Here is a 23757-nt window from a genome sequence, read left to right on the forward strand (position 1 = left end):
TGAGTCCACTCTACTGGAAGAATCGGATGCGACCCTTCGGGGTCCAGACGATGAGCGTTCTAGTGATACTGACGGGGGGAGGATCTTGGGACTGGGAGCTTACCTGTCAGGGGGGAGGTGCTACTGGCCCTCTCTTAGGAAACATGGGGACCCTACGTGCAATTCAAATCAATCTGCACCATAGTAAGGCGGCTTCCGCAGTACTCTGTAGGAGGGTCTTGATGTGGCCCTCATACAAGAATCGTGGATTTGCCATGGCAAAATCCTCGGTCTCGACACAGCGGGACGGCTCTTTTATGACTGTACTGCTGTTAGACCTAGGGCGTGTATTCTGGTCCGGAAAGATCTCTGCTGTATCTCTCTATCGCTATACGGGATTTACGAGAGGTTTTCTGTGGGCGCTGCCATAAACTGTCGGCAGCCTTTATTTAGTGGCTGACATTGCCTGTCGTCGAACGCGCTCTGTATCCTTGGCAGAACAACTCTCCAAAAAGGGGGCGGTAACCTCGTAAGTCCCGTATACACGTCTCAGGATACGGCGGCCGTGAAGTTGGTACTGGGCTCTGGGAGGGCTGAGCAGGCGCGTAGGAACGTTTCGAATTTAGGGGGTACAGTCTAAATATTAGGGCTGTGCGAATACTCGAATTTTCGAATACTATTCGTTTAATTCGAATCGAGTATTCGACGAATCGAATTTGCGATCTTGACAAAAACGAGCATTCGATTCACAAAACGGTTATTCGAAAAGAAATTCGAATAACCGTTTTAAAAACGAATATAGTTCCATAAAACGAGTAATCGTTTCCTAGGTGCTAAATTCCAATATTAAACGAGTAGGGCTGTGCGAATAGTGGTTTTTTAAACCGAATCGAATACGAATCCTCTACTAAAAAGCTAGACCTTATTTGTCCATAAAAAGGGGTATGCATTTTGATCCTCCCTCCGTAACTAGACGAGCCCTTGTAAACATGAAAGATGGCCGCGAGCCACTGACGTTGAAACCGGTTTTCGGTTAACCGATTAATTTAAATGGCCGTTTTAACCGCTCCAAAAAACTGGACAAAAAACTGGTTTGTCGGAAAACCGGTTTTTATCCGGCCGTTTAGGATAGATGTTGAAAAATGCTATATTGCAACATAGACCCGAAGACCGAATATTAGTACGAGTAGGTAGTACTAATAGGCGATAACTAGTGCCGTTTTCCATTGGCATTCTAGAATATACCAATGGAAAATTACTCCACAGATTTTTCTTGGAGTGAGAACGAAAGTTCCTTTAAAATTGATATGTGTCCATGGTGGTAGATTGCTAGTATTAAACAGAAGGTAAGTAACAAGTGTCGAAAAACAAACTTTTAATTTTGTGAATTGAAAAAACACTGATTCGGTTTTCGGTTTTCATTTCAAATAACCGATTAAAACCTAAGAATTAAAAAAACGGTGCTCCGAAGATTAAAAAAACCGGTTTTCGGTTAAACCGGGCGGTATTTGACATCCCTAGTGTATCGAGTCTGAGTGCCGGAAATTTCTCAAGCGTTTGCAAATCTTATATAAAATGCCTTTAGTATTTTTTCTATTTATGGTAACTATAAAATGGAAAATATTCAAAGAGTTAAGCCGGGAAAAAAAGAAAACTACGCCTTCTTTAAAACGCGTGTTCTCTAGGAGAATGGAGAAATGACGGCAGAGATTGTAGGCTCGGTATGCGCAAAAATTATGCGAGGAACACTAAATGACTAGTACGCTTATGTCTAGGCCCTAGAGGCCCAGTCTCTACTCCTTCTACAACACACCTCCGTGCTAAGACTGAGTATTTCGTGAGGGAAAAAAAAACACCGGGAACTGCGCATTCGCGTTGAAATTCAAAAAGGAAAAAAAAGAAACCGCTTTATATATGTTATGTGACCATACTAGTCCTTAACATTTTCAGTCGAATACTCGTTTACTATTGGAATTTAGCACCAAGGAAACGATTACTCGTTTTATGGAACTATATTCGTTTTTAAAACGGTTATTCGAATTAAAATTTTATGGTTTTTAATTTCACGAGAGTGGTAACTTATCTAAAGGGTTAAACTGGTCGAAAAGTTATCGCTTACTTTATAACTAAAGACGGTAAAATTTTAACTTTTCTTACAAGGTCTGATGACACCTAAGATTATTCACCTATTTAGGTATCGCGCTCTCATAGAACGCACGAGGTAGACAAACCAACCCCTTAGACGATAGTTATCACTCGCGATAACTCGCTCTGAAAGTTAGAGAATTGCCCTCATTAAGGGCTAACTACAAACTGTTTTTCACATACGTGCTTCCAGAATTGGGACCTTATGGCAGTGCCAGCGTGTTACGAAAATCCAGCGCAACGAAGTGTATCCTCAACATGGACAGTGCCATTCATGTACGCCCATCAAAGATTACTGTCTCTAAAAAATCTGACGTTCGACGCTGCTCCAGTCGGAGCCTTTGACGATTTAAAAACTATTTCCATGGGTGTAAGCTTTAGTCCTACTTTTTTTTACGACATTGTGGGTGTCAGAATTAAATGCGACGAACTACTCCCTTTGTTGTTTTTGTAATTACTTAACATTAACACAAGAAAAGTAAGGTTTTCGTCTGCGAAGCAAAAACATGTCCGCCTCTCCACTGCCTTGCCTCATCGTTTCCTTGACTTTTGTGTGTCACCAGAAGCCGATTAGGCTTTGCGCATGAAGTACGTAACATGTGCCTGGGGGAGCTACACGATATTCTCTAAGCTCCTAGGAAAGAACCTCCCCTTACGCGGGGGGAAATAGTTCAGTAACGCGGCTCCTTCGGATCCATGCTATCCTTCCGCCTTAAGAACCGATTTACCATGCAGGATTGCAGGTACATAAATTAGAGAACTACTATAAAGACTGTGCGCACTTAATATGTGAAGCATAATCCGATTTTGGTGTCACCCAGATGAGTAACATATAAATAAAAATATAATTTAGTTTGTGGGCTGCTAGTAGGACTGTTCACGAGCCGAGCTGAGCGAGCTTTTTAAAAGCTCGGCTCGGCTCGAGTCAAAAAAACGGCGGCTCGGCTCGACTCGAGCCGAGCTGGGTCTTGGCTCGGCTCTAGCTCGGCTCGGCTCGAAAATGATCGAGCCGAGCCGAGCTGGCTCGATTAACATATACATGATTAAAAAAAATTGCTACTACTAACGTCAAACTTGAGAATGACTATAAATGCCATCCCATGTTTAGGAATGTAGTGGTTCAGTAAAACCCGCTCTTTAAAATATGCTCAAGGTTAGAGACGAGAGATTTTTCCCACGCTTTATTTCATGTAAAGATACAACGGAACGCTATTGGTGGAGAGAATAAAGACTGAAAGGAAAGCACTATATCAGTGACTAAGCTCGCGAGCCGGCTCGCGAGTCGGCTCGGCTCGATGCCTATCGGCTCGGCTCGGCTCGACCATAAAAAAGCTCGCTCGTTAATTAATCGAGCCGCAAAAGTGGCGGCTCGGCTCGGCTCGAACTCGGCTCGCTCGTCACGAGCCCGAGCTGGCTCGAGCTCGTGAACAGTCCTAGCTGCTAGGGACGTCTCCTTTAGCTCTAGGAAGGTGTAACCAAAAATCTGTTAAGACATCAGACTTTTGGTGTAACATGATTACACCGCGATAATGAAATCGTTCCTTACATGTAAGCAATGATGAAACTTAACGTAAAAATTATGGAGTTATGAAATGTCAAAATCCTCAAACCAATCAGATTTACACGTCGAGCAACGAGTTACAATTCGGTGCAAACATTTTCCTTCAGTTCAAAATTATCCTCTTGTTCGTGTAAAATATTTCTTTCAAAAAATGATGTGGAATGGAGTGTATATAAAATATGTCGAATTTTGTCTTCGTGTAAATCTGTAGAATGTATATCTTCATGCCAATCAGTAAGGATGTGCAGCCTATTCAAGAACTCTGTTGTTAGTGCCAGTGATGTTAAGGTTAAGCCCTTTGCTTCAGAGCCATCTATTTATTTGCAAAGTAATTCTTAATCGTTGCTTCCCTGAAAACACTTTTTTCAGATTTGGAGCGGGATGCTTTGCGTCATGGGAGTCTTAACGATGATTGATATCATTCACAAGAGAGTCAAGGGAATTCCAGGATCAATGATGTCCGTCGCCGTTCAAAAATTCTTTCTTTATTTCGGAGCCATTTTGGGAAAAGGTAGAGTTAATGTCATTTCGCGGAAGCTTGAGTGGGCATGATTTTTCTTTCATGTTGATGATAGAATAAGGCGCTCTGTTTAATGTTTGTCAGAGAAGCTAAAGCACCGAATTCGAATTTCAAAAGTGCTATTTCATGGGAGCCCGACAGCCTAATTGCTAATTTAAGCACAATCTCTGATTCATTTGTAAGAAAACATTTACCGGAATTGTCAACTATTTCGATAAGCAACTGCACGCGTTAAAACTAAAATAATGAATTTTTGTCCCGATTTTGTAAAAAGTTTATTCATCACTCAGTCGCCCTGTAAACACTACCCTCTTGTTATACCTCAACTATATCTTTAATTTGCTAACAGGGCGGACTGGCAAGCTGCACAGCCATCTGCCACCGTTTTCAAAAGGGCCCCCCAAGCCGATCCCTAAAATGAGAGGAGAGTATGTCGTTATAATGCACAGGGCCGTCAAGAGAGGGGGGCAGTTCGGTCCTTTTTCCCGGGCCCGTACCTCTCGGGGGCCCGGCCGGGCCTCGACCTTAATTAATTGAGTTCAAATAATCAACTTTAACCAAACAAAGTTATCCGTATCTAACCTAGTTCTATTTGAGTTCATATAACCCAGCCTACACCATATAGTTTTTCGCATCCCCGTTTTTCTGCTCTTTTGAGAACTGCTGTAACGGTACGCCGCGTTTACAAGAACAACTGTATCGGTAACTGCTGTAACGGGTAAACTGTCATTTCGGGAAAACTGCTATTTAGGGAACCGCTGTCATGAGGACCGCTATTTAGGGAACCGCTAGTTTGGAATCCGCTCATACGGGAACCGCTCATGTGAGGGCTTCCCCCTCTCGAGGGCCCGGCCGGGCCTCGACCTTGGTTAATTCTAGTGGGTAATGGTTGAGAAAATATGAATATAAATATAAATGTAAATATAAAACTTAAAAATATATTTATCTTCAACTAGAGCTTAAACAGTAAAAATAAAAAGTGATGAAGAGTAGTAGTTTTATAATAACTTGCGCCTTCCCTTAATGTGCTCTTAGTCCCTTATTTTCCCCTTTTCTCACTAAGCATGAAAGTAAAATATAAACCGATTTACGACTACAAAACTATCTCTTTCCGCTTTATAAATTATTAAATGAACATTATCTTATGAGATGCCATTTACCAATGTCCGATTTATGGATACGTAACTATTTTGAGTTAGTGAAGGACCAATTTTGAAATATGCAAACCCCGAAAAGGAGGGCCCCCATTGACTGGGGCCCCACTGCCAGTGGCAGTTGGGGCCCTATGGCCAGTCCGCCCCTGTTTGCTAAGTCATAAGTGGATGACATTAGCTCTCTATAAGTACTGGGCGATATAACATCTCTGCGCGTCAGCATTTTCTCCAGGGTATGCGCGAAACGCCGCGGCGTATTGCTGAACTAAACCAGAAGTATGATTTTGAGGCGAAATAAATTTGTAATCGGAAATGAGCCTAATATGGGAGGTTAATATCTCAAATATCGCGCCGTATATATATCGCGCCGTCGTCGTGAGCGGACGTGTTTCTGTGAGCTCTCGTTAGGAACGCTAACCCTTGGTCTTAACCCTAAAGTAAACGCGGTCCAGGCTTTGGATCTTAGCTTTATCTTAAGTTTTATTCATTTATTTTATCTTAATTTTGACTAGTTATTATTTAACTTTAAATAATTAATTTTAACTATGCCTAAACATTGTTGTGCGGATTGCAAATTTAACGGAGGAAATCAGAGACACGGGGCTATGATACATTGCGGTATGTGTAATGTATGGTTTCATTTGACTTGTTTGAACATTAAAGACGAGGTAGCTGGAGCATTTTGGATGTGTGCGGGGTGTGTGTCAACCCTAGTTAAGCTAAAACAATTTGCTGATGAGTTTTCTCAAGCCAAAGCATCTATTGATGAAAATCTAGACATTTACGCGGAACAAATATCAACTTTGTCTTCAAAACTTGAAATACAGCAAACAAGTATCGACGACCTTAAAGAACATAAAGATGAATTCGATACTGAATCAATTAGTAACCAACTTAACATACTGGACGAAGAATTCAAAACTTTTCGTGAATCTACCAAAACACAAATGCAAACATTGGAAACTACGTTGCGTGGGGAGGCAAATAAGGAGATCCACCTGACGGGAGCTTGTCCACTTGTTCGCAATGACAATATATCAGTAAGACCAAACATTAGCAACACTTTTCAGACTCAGACTTTTCCAAAAAAACTATATACTGATTTATTCATAAATCAAAGACCCAACACCAACAAGGATGTTGGTGTGGCACAATCTAGTCAGCCACAAATCCATAAAGGTTTCTTAAAACGAAAAGTACCCACACGGCCTGTAGGTAGAATGCCTGAAAGCAAAACTGAAAATTCACGTTTTAAAGGGGTATTGTCTCAAAATGATTACTTCGTCGGTAACTGTTCTCGATCAGCAACCGTTGAGACAATGAGAACCTTTATCACTAAAAGAAACATTAACGTTATAAACATAAAACTCTCTAGAAAATCTGAAGACCCTACATCAAAATATAACTGTTTTATATTTCAATCATCGTCAGGATGCAACGATATTCTAAAACCAGAATTATGGCCGTCTGGTATTTCCTGTCATAAACTATCTACCGTTCCTAACAACACAAGAGTATGGGGAATAAATGAAGACTCTGATGGAATCAGTCTATCAAATTCACCAACATCGAAGTACGTGTTATCAAACTGCCCAGCAAATTCATCCGCAGAAGAGGTAAAATTACATCTTCAAGATCTTGATGTCACAGATGTTACAGTATCAGAATTGGCTACTGTATCACAATGGAAGAGGTCATACTTAATAGAAGGCGGGCAAAAGTACGATACTATTATTTTAAATTTGGAAAATTGGCCAAATCCATTCAGAATTCATCGGTATCGAGAAACCAATAAGTTCAACGATGACCCAGTTATGGTCTGACTTGAGAACTTGTCTTCAAACGCCTCGGTTAAAAACAATGACATTACATCCAACAGTGAAACTAAATCAACCCGTGGTGGCTTGAAAATCGCTCATATTAATATCAGGAGTGTAGTACCTCATATTGAGGATATTATTTTCTTGCTAACTACCCATGACATTGATATTCTTTCTATAAGTGAAACTTGGCTTAAAACAGATATTCCAGACAGTCTAATTAAGATCGACGGATATGACGTAATCAGACTAGATAGGAGAAATAAGCGTGGCGGAGGTGTCTGTCTCTATCATAGGGATCATCTCAACCTTTCCATTGTCGACAATATTACGCAACATATAGACAAAGATTTAGAACTATTATGGTGTTTGTTAAAAGAAACAAACACTAAACCTCTTTTAATTGGAACATGTTACTGCCCCCCTTGTTTTAACTATGAAGAAACATTTGAAGAGCTAGATGCCCAACTCTTGCAGTTTCATAATATCTATCAGGATATCGAAATAATGATTTTGGGTGATTTTAACTGTAATTTCCTCCATAAACCAGTACTACCAAGAGTACGAGCGCTGAAGAAAACTCTCCTTAACTTTAAACAATTAATTGAAAGTCCCACACGTACAACCTTAACAACGCAATCGTTACTAGATCTAATTTTTACAACCCGTCCAGATAGAATCCTATACCAAGAAGTTATACAAACCGGTGCATCTGATCATGACCTAATTATGTGTATAAGGAAGAAAAAAGCTCCGCGTAAAGAAAAAGAGATTAGTTTTATACGGGACTACAGAAACTTTGATAGTGACGAGTTTGTAAAGGACTTAATCAGTAACCTCGATCACTTAGGATTAGAAAACATAGATGATGGTGTCTCTTCTTTACAAAACACTATAAAAAGCACACTTGACAAGTATGCCCCACTACTATCAAAACGCAAATTTATAAATAGCCCACCTTGGCTTTCCAATGAGATAAAACATGTTATGCACCTTAGGGATATGGCCAAAAAGAAATCTTTTAAACAACCATTATTTATTGATAAATATAAAAAATTACGTAATTTGACGAGTAACTTGGTTCAAAAAAGTAAAAAAGATTATTTTCATAAAAAATTAAAGGGTGGGGCTAACTTATGGAAATTGGTAAAGCCCTTCATGAAAGCCAAATCTAAATCTATTGTCATGATACGTAATAATGGAATAGAATATACAACTCAATTTGAGATAGCAAATAACCTAAACAGGCATTTCACGAAAAATCCATGTATAATTAATCCACAGTTAACAATCGAATTGAATGATGTATGTAATTTAAAATTAGTAGAAGTATCAGAAAGCATGATTTTTACTTATTTAAAGAATTTAAAGTCTTCGAAAGCAACAGGGTCAGACGGATTGTCGAGTGACCTGATAAGGGGTCTAGCTATAGTAATTACGCCATTCTTAACTAAGCTAATTAACTTATCCATAAACAGTCACACCTTTCCAAATCAATGGAAAGATGCCAAAGTAGTCCCTTTATATAAAAAAGGTGACCCAACGGAACCTAATAACTATAGGGGCGTTTCAGTCCTGCCAATTCTTTCAAAGATCCTTGAAAAGATCGTATACGACCAATTGCTGGCACATGTTATCGATAATAATTTATTATATGAAATGCAGGCTGGCTTCGTACCAGGTCACTCGACGACCACGTGTGTCATGAACCTTTTTGAGACTATAATACAAAGTATAGAAAAAGAGTGGTATGTTGGAATTGTCTTTGTTGACTTGTCTAAGGCCTTTGATTGCGTAAATCATGAAATATTGCTTAATGAACTTAGATCATGCGGGGCAGATACGGGCACCCTTAAATGGTTCACGTCTTATCTTAGTCAAAGAACACAATCCGTAATAATTGGTAATACAAAATCTCAATCAATGACTGTATCTACAGGTGTTCCTCAAGGTAGTATCTTGGGGCCACTATTATTTAACATATATACGAGACATAATCATAAATGCTTAAAATTTTCAAAGTCTTTTGAATACGCGGATGACGATGCCCTTCTCTCTGTATCAGATGACGCTTCTAAATTGATCACTGAATTAGAATCGGACGTAATAACTCTAAAGAAAATGTTAGCCTCACGAGGCCTTATTTTTAATGAATCTAAAACTGTTTTTATGATTATTGAACCTAAAAAATTAAGAGGTACAACGCAAGACATAATCAAACTTGGGTCCCTAGATATATCACGGGTAAAATCATATAAATATATCGGAACCATCATAGATGAAAAGTTAGATTTTATTGATCACATTGAATATGTACTAAATAAGGTAAATAAGAGACTCTGGCTCGTCCATCCACTTTATAAATGTTTGAACATTCAAAGTAAAATTACGCTACATAAATCTATGATCCAACCCATCTTTAATTACGGTAATTTATTTTACAATATTGGCCCCAAAAAATACTTACATAGACTTCAAATTATACATAATAAATGTGCCAAATTAATATTACTCCGAAATAAGAGATCATCTGCCACAGAGGCTCTTAAAAACCTAAATTGGATGACCCTATCTCAAGAATATGAATATCAGCTATTAGTACTAATGTACAAAATCTATAATAATCAAATGCCAAAGTATATCCTTGATATGTTTCATTTAGTCGATCATATCTATAATACCCGCATAAATCTTAAAACCTTTGTTCTGCCATCAAAATTAACGACAACCAACTTGAAAAGTTTAAAAAACAGGGGAATCCAATCTTGGAATAACTTACCATGTGATATAAAAAATATAGCTAACATTAATGAGTTTAAGAGAGATGTAAAACAGCATATTTTTAATGTTTAACAATTAATTTAACTAACGGACCCCTTTGTAAACCAGTTTCGACTGAACAGGGATATCCAATAAAGCTTTAATTATTATTATTAAAAAATCCTCCTTTTCCCCCATTGACTGATTTCCACGTGTACAAGGCATATCCTTATTGGATGTAAAATGTCGTCCGCATTACTGTATGTACCGCTTTGAACTCTGCTTAAGTATTTCCTTAATTTCAGTTTCTGCCATTGTTTATCAATAAAGAGCAATAATTCCATATCAAGGTAAATAAGTTTGTACGTAATCCTCCTCTGACTCGGAGATGTAAAATTTTGGTGTCCCAACTTGTTGGATAGCGGTCTATGGGTACGCGGTGTTTAAACGCGTGTCTCGAGAAGGAAAATGATTGCTTTTTAGCCATATCGTAGTATACGATAGGCTCTTAGTTTGACCCGAGCCGTAGTAACAGTAGTAGTGGCCGGAGTTTTCGCTTTCGTTATCGTCAGATTTTAGCTTAAAAGGAACTTCATATTACCACAATCCACCCATTGGGATAACTGGGCTAGGTTAGAGATTTAATTTTAATTAAAATTTTTTCATGTCAGACCCGGGAATCGAACCCGTGTCGCTGGCGTAGTAGACAAACGTTCTACCATTGAACCATAGAGACTTGATAGAAACCCCGAGTTTTTTATTATTTATTTTTATCTCTAAAATGTCGGGGTGATTTGGGGTGGGGTATCTCTTAATCTGTGGGTTCGGATATTTTTGAATTTTTATCTGTGGGGTCGGATACTTATGAATTTGTATGTTTGGGGTTTTTATATTTATTTTCTTTTTATTTATGTGTTAATTAAATAGATAACGATTTTCCCCGTTTCCTACCGCGCTTCTCATGTGTTTCGTTCTCGTTCGGTAGCTATCGTCATCTATGTTATGTTTGACTGGAACGTTTTGGCGGTTAATTCAAATGTGGGTTTAGATAGAGCTAACATAGTGTTAAATGAGCGTTATGCGTTTGATCATTTTAGCATTGCTAAAGGTAATTCGAGGGGATAATCACTAAAATGCGTAATCACTATAACTAAACTTTCTCTTTCAAAAGTTTCTGGGCATAAGTCCTTGTTAGAAATTTATAAGATGCGATAAGTGTGCATCGGAATAAGTCTATGTTGTAAACTCATCGAGGGGATTATCACTAAAAACTATCTGTTCTTCGATTCACCGGAATATTAGAATTACAGCATAAGTAAATTTATACGGTTATAATTTAATCACTGTTTAGAGTAGGGAATCGAGGGGCTATTCACTCTGATTTTATGCACGGTAAATCATTTAAGCATTGAAAAAGATAGCGCTATTCACTCATTAGGGTAAGGCATAGAGGGGTTATCCACTCATTAGGGTAGGGTATAGAGGGGCTATTCACTCGTACGATATGGCTACTATTACGAGCCCTTGGGCCGTCTTGTTTTCTTGTCGTTTGGGAACAAGTTCCGCGGGCATAATAATAGTTATGGGACTCTCCTTAATCACAGCCCACTCGATCACGCAAGTTGCATACGCTATAGAAGCCCCTTCAAACAGCCAAAAGTCATGAATATGACCGATTAGTACTCCTTGGTCAAACGAGTCTAAGAATTAGCATTATGTCTATGGGGAAAATGCCGTTTTTTGGAGTAAAATGGGCGTAATTTCGCTTTTTGTGGATCAAATGTCGTGAAATTTTAAGAAGAGGCGCGTAGTAACGTAAGTCCTACAAATTTTGAAATTTCAAGCGTGAATAGTTTTTCAGTTAAAAAATAAACACTAGGCCCAAACAATCCCGCTGATAATGTTCTTCATCAAAATACTGTATTTAAGGGCTTATATTTTATTTATTATTACAATTAACTAGTCGTTAAAGCTAATTGGCAAATATGTGAAAACCAAGTACTACAAGTATTGGGGGAAAAATTATTTATTTGAATAATTTGCCCAGCGCGTTTTAAAATGGCTAGAAGTGATCCAGAGTTGAAAAAACCACAAACTGAAAGTTTGATAATTTTTAGAAAAATAACTATCAGTCCTAAGCCTTTCAAAATATTTTCTAAATTTTTAGTGTACTTTAATTTACAAATAGTAAAAAAATCAGGAAGCTAGAGCTTACATTTTTCACTTTCCTATAAAAGTTTGTTCATCAACTCGACAATTCGCCCTAACATTTCAGTGCTTTTTGTCTCAAAAATCGAGACTCGTTCATGTTTTTACCAGCTTTTCCACTACACCCTCTCGATTCTCGAAAATACATGGGTTTTGAATTCTTCTATAGCGCGTGCAACTTGCGTGATCGAGTGGGCTGTGCCTTAATACAGCATCGAGTTTCCACAGATTTAAAGGTTTTTAATGGGGTAGGCCTAGTTGGATCCATGTTTATTACTAATTAAAGGTAAGGCGTAGCACCGCGTCGACGTAGGAGTTTGTTTTCGTTTTTCAGTCTGACAAATTTTTGCAATACCTTTTATTTTTTCCGTCTGCGAAGATGCTGGTCCGGTCGTGCTGGTCTATAATTTGGAGTTTCAGATTATGACATAAATCGCGTTCAGACGCGTCATTTTTTGGGGCACGCGTTGGTTGTAATAAGTTACATTGAACCACCGTTTTTATTAATTACCAAAGAATTATAAGATATTTAATCTAAAATTATAAACGCGTTAAGAAACTTCACACTAATGGCCATTACCATCAACCGGAACTTCCAAAAGTTAACGGAATTCCAGATCTGGGTTAAAGGGCAAACTAAACTTGTAAATCTGAGCTATATAGATGGCGCGCTTGGATTCTTGGAAGAAAGCGTAGCCAACGTCCAATACTTATAAGGAGCTGTAATATGATCCACTTGTGCTAAAGCTGAATTATCTCTAGCCAGAAACAAAGACTATGTACGCAATATATTGCTCGCGATTGCCCTATCAGATCTATACTTACGACAAAAATAACACTGAAACATTTATGAAGGCAATTTTAGAGTTGAACAACTATGAATAAGTTTCAGAAATTGCAAACAAGTTTGCTTCGATTTGCGAACCGCGAACTTGGTCCCCTTGGGTGTAACAATGCATACAGACACCCACGCGTCGAGTACAGCGAATGGTTTTACTCATAGTAAATGAACACTGCCTTCAACCATTCAATTTTTCTATTGGTTTGTGTCGGTGCAGGCTTCGACATTCCTTCGTCACTGGCGATTCGCTTCAGCGTTGGAGTTTATCTCTTGATAATGGTGGTCTTCGTCAATTTGTTCAACGGAGTCTTGAAAGCCAATTTCTCGTCTCAGAAGATAGAGAACATTAACGGAATTCCGGATTTATTGAAAGTACCCGACGTCAACGTTTACATTTCTGACTTTATAAGAGGCAGTGTTAAACAATCGGTGAAGATTTTTAAATACTTTAATCTCATTCCTAAAGTCCATTAATAAAATTTCAATCCTAACAGACTGACGATGAAATGAAAACTCTCTGGCGAAAAGATATCTTTGAGGCTAAAGAAGCGAGAGACTTACTGTCAGGAAAGCTAATATGGTTTGGAGATTTATCTTATTTACAGACGGCCTTGTTAACATTCTTCGATGAGTCAGAGCTGAAACTATCGCATTTTCATCTTGGTTCGGCCAAGTACTTGCAAAAACCACTAGCGTTCGTAACCAATAATGAAACAATGAATCCGAAAGCTTTGAAGTACATCAACCAAAGGTTCGTTAACTTTCTTAATGTAAGAACAGCCTGCGTTTACGTATTTCTCAATTGAACATTAGCGAAGATCTTTAACATTAAACATTGCTACTATAGCCTTCTTCAATAATTCCGTACCTCTATTAATTGGCGTTCACGTTTATTGACTAATAACGCTGGAAACTTGCTATCCAGACTGACACATTTTGCGCGTTCGCATCTACTCTTTGATTGCTTGCAAGATCACGCTACTGTTGATCCACATTGGGTTTTCGCTACTTTGCGTCCTCACCTCGCGAAGATACTTTCTCGCGACTAAGCCAAGAAATTCGCCCTTCGCGAGAAAAGCGCCAATCACAGGTGAGAGGAAGCGTGTCGATTGGTTTCGTCACTTTTCATAATGACGAAAGCAGCGTGTAGCTGAGTGACTCAGTCGAGCCACTGTTAACCAATATGGACAACGTAGATGGAGAAATGATTTCTAAAATTTCATTAGCTCCCAGAATAGGAAAAGCAAAATATTTGCGCGTATCTGAGCGGTAGCGCAAATGTTTTTCGTTATCTGTGGCGAAGATGCCAATAGACGATGGCGCGAGCCTAATGTAAACGAAGCTTTACACAATTACATTCGGGGGGGGGGGACTTTTCTTTCAACTGTAAGTGCAAGTTGGGGTCCGTGGGCCCCTACACTTTTGTTTCCATTTTATGATTAATATCAGAATAAGATGAGACTAGAAGTAAAGAACTCTAGCATTGGTAGTAGATCCTGGCACTAGTGAACAAATTTGAGGATTTTATGCCGCTACCATCGCGCCTACACTAGAGAGAAAAAAATTGGTCGAGTTTCAAAAACATTTCTTACCCCCTTCCCCTCAACCTAAAGCCGCAGAACAAAGACGCGGGTGCTAGAATCTAGTTCGGCCGTCTACCGCCACAAGAGTCTCACGTTTTGGAGGGAAAATTGAGAAACCGCTACCAGAGGGCCAACCGTTGGTGTCTTATCAAGAATATTCACTTTCGCCAAGTGAAGAATTTGGTTAGCTCTGTACTTCTAGTCTCATCTTACTTCTGTTAATATCTGTCCAAATAGGTTTTTATATCCCCCGAAACGTTATTCTCATTTCTAAACCACATAGAGGGACAAATTACTCGCGCTGTTACCAATTTACGCTTTATGTGTCTAGTGTAGCCCTTTTTAAAGATAAATGCGCAAAATTTGACGCTCACGGGAACAATTACCATTATGGAGCTTATCAAATTTGAGAAACCTTCACCTAGTAGGTGGCATGTGCTAAGGGTACATATTATTTTTCACTTTCGCACGAGCACAATTGAAACTAGCAAATAAAGTCAACATTAATCACGCGGACAAATTTTACAACCTGATTTATGTTACTGATTTGAATTATCTCACCCTTTGGTCATTGCAGATTGCGCGCTTTCGTGGAAACCGGCCAAATCACATCGTATCACCGCGTGCTCGAGAGAGACTTTCACTTGGAATTGGAACCACAACATTCGACGGCTGAGAATGAAGTCCACGTACTCGGGTTCAAGGACATTGAAGCCAAGTTCCGATTGTGGGCGGCAATGCTTGGAGTCGCTTCTTTCTTCTTCACCGTCGAGCTACTGACAAGATTCCAGTTTCGAGAACCACTGCACATCATTAAGCTTAAACGAAGATTGTAGGAACGTAATCCCTCGCAACCGAACTTTAAACCGGAAACTGATTTAAAACGATTCCGATCCGAACAAACACATCGCTAAGAATCGGTTCAGACTTGTATTTATTTGCACAAAGCATGGGTATCTTCATGGTTAAATCACACATCAAAATTGTACACCACCCGTAAGCAAAGATTACAAATTTTAAGACATGGAGCGAGGCCGCATTGGACCGAATTCAATTTAGCATACACAACAGGGGACGACGGTAACCGCGAACTAGCACAAAGCCTACTTTTAGGGAGTGAATAAGCCTAATAGAGCTACGCCGATTGAACGGCCAATCATGGCGAAACTCTGATGCCTCGCGACTTCTGGCCACTTTCAAACTTTCCCCTCATACACTTTTGGTGATACTAAGCTAGGGCCTATTTCATTTATTGTCGTTCGAGGATGAAACCAAGTTTATTTAAATAAGTGACACTTGGAAATGACCATAAGCTAAAGTTACTATAATGGCGTGTAAATAGCTAACGCGATCTTCGGCAAATACTCAACTGACCAAAGTTCTAAGTGAAACAAAATAGAAGTTCTCACAATAATTGTAACCGTAAACAAATTCTTCTGTCGGCGAATGAAAGCAGTCTTTTTCAAAATTTGATTACTTAGAATATTGGAATTACTAATATTTTTGTAAAACCGCGATGACTCTTAAATCGAATATACGCGTAAGAATTTGTTAACGAGATATATAAGTTATTACATTTTTATTGATGTATTCTAAGAAATAAATGGAAAATAAATAATAACTAAATGTACGTATTCGTGGGAAAATAGATAATAACTAAATATACGTATTTGTGGGAAAATAAATAATTAATAAATGTATTTGTGGGAAAATAAATAATTACTAAATGTATTTGTGGGAAAATAAATAATTACTAAATGTGTTTGTGAGAAAATAAATAATTACTAAATGTGTTGGTGAGAAAATAAATAATTACTAAATGTGTTGGTGAGAAAATAAATAATTACTAAATGTATTTGTGGGAAAATAAATAATTATTAAATGAAAATAAATAATTACTAAATGAAAATAAATAATTACTAAATGAAAATAAATAATTACTAAATGTATTTGTGGGAATATAAATAATTATTAAATGAAAATAAATAATTACTAAATGAAAATAAATAATTATTAAATGAAAATAAATAATTACTAAATGAAAATAAATAATTACTAAATGTATTTGTGGGAAAATAAATAATTATTAAATGAAAATAAATAATTACTAAATGAAAATAAATAATTACTAAATGAAAATAAATAATTACTAAATGAAAATAAATAATTACTAAATGAAAATAAATAATTACTAAATGAAAATAAATAATTACTAAATGAAAATAAATAATTTCTAAATGTATTTGTGGGAAAATAAATAATTACCAAATGTATTTGTGGGAAAATAAATAATTACTAAATGTATTTGTGCAAAAATAAATAATTACTAAACGTATTACGATTGCAATATCCATGGAATCACGTGCACTGCCTTTGTACGTGCATCACGGGTCTACTAAAGAATAAAGCGTGGTTTTCACATGGCGTGAATCACGACTTTTCGCCAGACGTCAAGCGACAACCGAAAAAAAAAACATAGCTAAGTTGGACGTTGAGTGTGGCGATATTAGGTTTCAATTTTTTCGGCCGAGTTGAACGTCAATGCTCTGCGCGAGCCAATCAGCAATAAGCTTGAGTCGTGACGTCATTTTCGACCACCCGTGTTCGGAAGAGAACGTCCGCCATGATTTTATTTAATCAGTTTATAATCGAGTCAGTTAGTAGTAAAAATCCCTGAGAATGCCGAAGTTCGATGCTGAAAGTATTTCATTGAAGAGTTTCGGAACCAACCATATACTTATGATATTTATTAGATACCGAGGTTACAAAAACCAAAATAAGATAGACAATAGATGGACCACAATTGGTGAAATGTTCAGTTTATCTGTTAAGCCTTGGTACCATTATTTGCTTAAAGCATAGCGCGGCTCCTGTGGATCCCCTACAAGTTGACTTTCCATACGAACTCCAGTTTTGGCTTGGCGAAGCTAGAGGCATTTGTGGGCGGGATTTATATGTGAGTGTATGAATCCTGCCCACTAGCCTTTGCCAAGCCAAACCCGGAGCTCAGGAGGAAAGTCCCCTTGTAGGGGATCCACAGGAGCCGCGCTATGCTTTAAAGTTTAAATCAATCGAAACCTTAATTACCGGTATGATAGCTATTTTTATATTATTGAACCATCATTACCGAAGCCACTGTTGCAACTATTCGCCAGTAAAATGAGATATTATTCCTGACTTTAAATTAAGGGCCATTTTCAATCAACGTTTTCCAAGAATTTGGCTTTCGTTTTCTTATTATTATTATTATTATTCGAACTTTTTTCGCGCTTCCTAAGACAAAAAGAATATCCATAGCCGCAACTCTGGGCGTTTTCGAACAAGCATCAGAGGAATAAAATTGGCTATAGAAGGCGTATTAACGCAATTGCTCTTACTTTGAGCCGCTAAAATTGAAAGAAAATGAGAAACAAATATCAAACTCTCGAAGGTTTAAAGCCTGAGAATTTGAAAAATTTGAATTTGAAACTTGTTCGAAAACCATCTACAATTTGCGTTTCCGCTTTCGACTGAACATTACATTTGACACAAAGGCTTATATTATGTTCAAGAAAATCTTGATTGAAAATAGGCCTTTGGAAATGAAACATTTTACAGTTTTGATATCGCAAATGTGCGTGCAAAACAAAGTGACTTTAATAACACTCCGTGATTGCTTGTCGCGTATGACATCATTTCAAAAAGTAGTTATTCCAACTTGGCGTCGAGGGGCCAGCCACTCAGCGTAATCAGTGAACAAGTCGCTCCCTTGTTTTTTTACAAAAATGATAACGCCTAATCTTTTAAAGCCTACTCTTGACAGCGCTAGAATTATAACGCGCTATGCTTTGATAGGTGGAGCGGTAATCCTCCATGTTATATGGAATTATAAATTGGGGCTGTGCAACTAAAAATATTTTAAACCCACTTATTACATTACAAAACCGCATTATTAAAACGTGTATCAATAAATCCTACCGATTTTCTAATATCACTGCTTACCACAGCTTCAGAGTACTATCCTTGAGGCAATTATTTATTAGATCAATAATTATGAATATCCATAAATACAGAAAGATAGATAACTTCTTACTGCAAAGCACCAGAAATGTTAGGATGCCATATGTTATGAACTTTCAGTTACCGCGAATGTATAAAGCAAAGACACAAAAACAAGCTACTTATCTAGGATATAAACTTTTTAACCTATTACCACTAAAATTAAAAATTGAAGATAACTCTCAAAGATTTAAAATTTCCTTAAACAAATGGATAATAGAACAGTATCACGAACTAGAGAATTATTTAAATTTAAATTAAAACAAGCAAATAAAAGAAAAATGTCTATGCCTATGTATTGAAAAAAATAATGATAATAATAATAATAATAATCATAAGAACTAACATAAGCTGTATAGATCTACGCAAATTAAATTAAATTTTATCTCATGTCCCCCACTACGCACACGCATCTCGCATATGTAGTGGGGAAGAAAGTGCAATACATATTTTTGTAAAATAGGATGTTATATTCAGTGCATTAAAGTAAATATAATAATAATCTGAGAGTGACGAGCTCCTCGTTTGGCGCTGTTAATCCAAGTCTGTTTTCGAGACTAGAAATGAACGTTTTAACTAACTGGTGTCGAAACACTATTAAGGATAATGATAACACCAAAATGAGCAATTTTAATTGGACTCTTCGGTCGATTCCGGCGGTAAAACTCGTTTTGACTTCTCCTAGTGAGGACACGCTGTAGATTCGATAATTTTGTGGCTATAAATCCGAGCATAAATCTGCTGTTGGACAAGGGGCTTCTATTTGCTTAAAATATGGAAGAAGACGTCTATAACGTAATCGTAGGCAGTTTGTCTGAAAAGGTAAGTTATCAAAATCTGCAAACGTTTTAGTCGTGAATTCTTATGTCGAAATAGTCGATTTGGGCATCGGAGTTTTTGAGGTTGAACAAATTTCGCAATGATATTCCGTGTCTTCAGACTTTAGTTGTGGTCTTTATGATATCATATTCAATATAATCCTCTTATCTGAATGAATTTGTAGATTTAAAATTTAATTGCGTAATAAATTTTAATTTTCTAGCCGCTTTGGGATTTTCCTAAATACTCTATCCAGAGAATGATTTATTATTACGTTTTAGAAAACACTAAACGTCTCCGGTAATGTATACCAGGTAACCGTTACCCAAGAGCAAATGGAGGTGGAGTACAATTTAAAGGATACTAGGTTTTACTATCAACTAACATTTGCTCTTAGAAGATCCAAATACTCGGATATCAGCGAAGCGGAAAATAACATAGACCTTTTCATTGTGATGTAGTTATTAGTGTCGAAGTGATCTGTAGATCGATCGTGATCTTTTGAGAGCTATACAACACGTTAATTTTTAAAACTTTTTCAATTAAGGAATACGTTTTGTTAAGTTTTCATACGGTTTTTATTTTAATCAGCTCTCATGATTTTATTCTCTTTATAGGGCCTAATTGTAAATTTTTGAGAGAAAATAAAATGCAAACGCGTACGATTTTTAAACTGACGCGCGTGTTTCGTGTTACAATATTTTACCGAATTAATTTTGGTGAAAAAAGTAACATAAGAATTTCTTAAAATAATTGATGTTTTATAATCTTGTCTTCAAAAGTGACAATTTGAATATCTGTACTTCAGGCAAATAATTTTCTTCACTTAACTGTTACAATTTCTCGTCTTTTTCCACAATGACTGTTTTTATTAATTTATTATAGTTGTCGTCCAAAACGTCTCCTGACCCTTCAATATGTAGGGTTAATTCCCCTATTATCGGACACATTTTAAAAAATTATGGTTAAATGTAAGGAAATCAAAGAAAACCTTTGAAAAGTTTATGAAATATATAATTCTAAAAGAACGATGTAATATTGTCCCAATCATGGATTTTATTCGGCAAGTATCGTACCCTATTATCGGCTATTTGGATGTTGATTCGGACACCCATGGTCCATTTATCGGACGCCTATATATCCGACTCGGACACTGGGATCTCAGAATCGGACAGTGGGTCTTTGTAGTCCGGACACTGGGATCTCAGAATCGGACAGTGGATCTTTGTAGTCCGTACACTGGGATCTCTGAATCGGACAGTGGGTCTTTGTAGCCGGACACTGAGATTCTGAATTGGACAATGGTTTCCGGGCGAAATTAGGCATAGATTATTTTGGCCCGGTTTTCGGGCCTAAATAGCTGGCATTGTAAAGTTGCTATTTTGGCCCGGAAACCGGGCCAAAATAGCTGACGATTGAGGGTCAGCTATTTAGGCCCGGTTTTCGGGCGTCATATTTTCCAGGCCATAATAGTCGTGGTTCGAGCTACGACTATTTAGGCCCAAAAAACGGGCCTACCTTTTTCCAGGCCTAAATAGACTCGGCCGCGCGGGGCCAACTATTTTGGCCCGGTTTTCAGGCCCAATAGTAGTTTGGCCGGCTTTCCGGGCCAAAATAGTTGGCCATTGTAAAGATTGCTATTTTGGCCCGGAAACCAGGCCAAAATAGCTGACGATTAAGAGTCAGCTATTTAGGCCCGGTTTTCGGGCGTCATATTTTCCAGGCCATAATAGTCGTGGTTCGAGCTACGACTATTTAGGCCCGAAAAACGGGCGTACCTTTTTCCAGGCCTAAATAGACTCGGCCGCGCGGGAAAACTATTTTGGCCCGGTTTCCAGGCTTAAACACTCTCTGTGATATAGGCCATATTTTAGCCCAGTTTCTGGGCTAAAATAGCTTCCAAATGCCTTCCAGTTATTTTGGCCCGGTTTTCAGGCCCAATGGGCACCACATTTTTGGGCCCAGTTTCCGGGCCTAAATAGTTACTCTTCAAAAAGATAGTTAATTTGACCCGAAAACCGGGCTAAAATAGCTTTTAGGCATTTAATAGCTATTTTAGCCCGGTTTCCGGGCCAAATTAGCTCTAATTGAATTTGGCCTGGAAACCGGTTTTAAATAGCTAAAAAATGTCTGAACGTCTGAAAACTATTTTTGCCCAGTTCCGGGCCTAGCTAGTCCCAATTCAAAAGGTAGTTAATTTTGGCCCGGAAACCAGCCTAAAATAGCCATTAAAGTGTTAGTGACATAATTTTCGTCATCCTCAAACTTAATATGCGAAAAAAATCCTTGAAAAATCTAGTTTATTATGATATGTTTACTTTTTTATTTGGTTTCGTAGCAATTTATTAAATTGCAATCAAAGTTTTGTGTTTGGAAAAGGCCTAGTTGAGATTTTCTTTCGTTTGATGACGTAGTAAGGAGAAATTTTCACTCTAGATGTCGCTCACGTGACGCGCCTGTTAGTGTCGCCGCGCCGCGTTAAGCCTAATTTATTCAGATTCGCGCGCGCGCCGCATTAGTAAACTCGGGAGTCTCGCGCTTGGCTTTTCCGCGAGATGCCGTGAGTGACGTATCAAGGAGAAAAACCCGCCAAAAATCATCTCCGCAAATTTGCCTTTGTCCCCCAAATTTCAAGTTTTCAAAGTGTTTTTTCTGTGTTTTCCCTCATAATTAAATATTATTCAAGCATATTTTTGGAATCAGAAGAGTTTAAACTCTCAAAAAAGTAAGGTTTTCTTTAGATTTGAGATCATTTTTAAATCACGTCGCTATTCCTTTAAGTACCAGCCTTTTATAATAGAAATACTTTGGTGAAGATTGTCGGGATTTGAGATTTTGGTAAGGCTCGTATCATAGCCCATTTAATCAAGCGCTGTAGTTCGTAAAATCTGCCCCTTTTTTTTGCTCTGCGTCCGGGACTTGGCTATAGGGCTTGAAGCCATATAGCCAGATTATCGGCGAGGAATTCAAAGGAGCCGAAACTTGAAATGTTCTTTTGAAGGAGCTAAAATAATTTTTGTCAACATCTAAATTTCTTACAATGAACTTCATTTATTTACACCCTGTATAAGTGGTCTAATTTGTCGTATGTTGACGTCATCTGAAGGCAATATTGGGGGCCGTGCACAAAGGGAGGTGTTGGTCTGATCTTTTCCACACTGTATATTATTAAACTGAGAATAGTGGGACGAAATTGAAATAAGACATTGGTGGTCAAGTTTATGTATACTTGAAGATCAAATGATCGCGCCATTCTATAATACCAGACGAACGTAGTAATTTTACGCATAAAATAAGCCGCATAAATTGAATACAGTGGGGAATGGCGCACTCTCTCAGAGAAATGTCGGCCATAATGTGAGCCTCTAAAGATGCATATCTCATAAAATCTTCAGATCATTTGCATAATTGCATCAATAGAAAGAGATATGTTGGCCAAAATTATTTTAGCTCCTTCAAAAGAATATTTCGAGTTTCGGCTCCTTTGAATTCCCCGCCGATAATCGAAGGCCGATTTTACGAACTGGAGCGCGATTGTGGCGCGTGATTAAATGGGCTATGATAAGAGCCTTACCAAAATCTCAAATCCCGACACTCTTGACCAAATATTTTTATTACCTAAAAGCTATTTTGGCCCGTTTTCCGGGCCTAATTAGCAATTATGAAAGGATGGTACTTAATGGATATTTTAGGCTGGTTTCCGGGCCAAAATAAACTACCTTTTGAATTAGGACTGCTAGGCCCGGAAACTGGGCAAAAATAGTTTTCAGGCATTTAATAGCTATTTAACACTTTTTTCCAGGCCAAATTAGCCCTCTTTTTGGCCGAGTCTATTTAGGCCTGCAAAAAGGTTGGCCCGTTTTTCGGGCCTAAATAGTCGTAGCTCGAACCACGACTATTATGGCCTGGAAAGTATGACGCCCGGTTTCCGGGCCTAAATAGCTGACTCTCAATCGTCAGCTATTTCGGCCTGAAAACCGGGCCAAAATAGTTGGCCCCGCGCGGCCGAGTCTATTAGGCCTGCAAAAAGGTAGGCCCGTTTTTCGGGCCTAAATAGTCGTAGCTCGAACCACGGCTATTATGGCCTGGAAAATTTGACAACCGAAAACCGGGCCAAAATATTTTATACCTAATTACGCCCGGAAACCGGGCCAAAATAGACACTTCGATTTTTTTAACAATAAAAGACCCGTGAAAACTGTTACTTCTCTGACACTTCTGGGCCCATTCTGAACATCACTAACCGCTTTAAGCATTAAATATTTACAATCCCTTCTCTTATTGTAAGCCTACGTTAAATATATTTGTTAAAACGTGTTTGAAAGCTGT

The 23757-nt window shown here is 38.0% G+C and overlaps 1 protein-coding gene and 1 long non-coding RNA gene across 2 annotated transcripts; one reads left to right on the forward strand and one right to left on the reverse strand.

The window, feature by feature from the left end:
- Positions 1-2198: 2198 nt before the first annotated feature.
- On the forward strand, positions 2199-16639 carry LOC149629925 (uncharacterized). Its single transcript, XM_089851599.1, has 5 exons — positions 2199-2494; positions 4055-4196; positions 13206-13417; positions 13483-13739; positions 15149-16639. The coding sequence occupies exons 1-5, from the start codon at positions 2330-2332 to the stop codon at positions 15405-15407; spliced, it is 1035 nt and encodes a 344-aa protein (XP_089707725.1). The 5' UTR covers positions 2199-2329; the 3' UTR covers positions 15408-16639.
- A 2673-nt stretch (positions 16640-19312) lies between these two features.
- On the reverse strand, positions 19313-21045 carry LOC149629926 (uncharacterized). The gene is made up of 3 exons (XR_016374383.1): positions 20947-21045; positions 20505-20717; positions 19313-20362 (listed from the first exon to the last, which is right to left on the reverse strand). It is a non-coding gene; the product is annotated as an uncharacterized LOC149629926 (long non-coding RNA).
- Positions 21046-23757: the final 2712 nt, after the last annotated feature.

This window comes from Phalangium opilio, unplaced genomic scaffold (assembly GCF_054372755.1).
Source record: "Phalangium opilio isolate 3A_F unplaced genomic scaffold, DU_Popi_V2 ptg000105l_1, whole genome shotgun sequence".
NCBI lineage: Eukaryota > Metazoa > Arthropoda > Arachnida > Opiliones > Phalangiidae > Phalangium > Phalangium opilio.

Excerpts from the sequence above, each read along its gene's own strand:
- LOC149629925 (XM_089851599.1), top strand. The coding sequence starts at position 2,330 with ATGGCAGTGCCAGCGTGTTACGAAAATCCAGCGCAACGAAGTGTATCC. Across the intron at positions 4,197-13,205 it reads CGGAGCCATTTTGGGAAAAG|GCTTCGACATTCCTTCGTCA; the intron begins GTAGAGTTAATG and ends GTGTCGGTGCAG. Across the intron at positions 13,740-15,148 it reads TTGAAGTACATCAACCAAAG|ATTGCGCGCTTTCGTGGAAA; the intron begins GTTCGTTAACTT and ends TGGTCATTGCAG.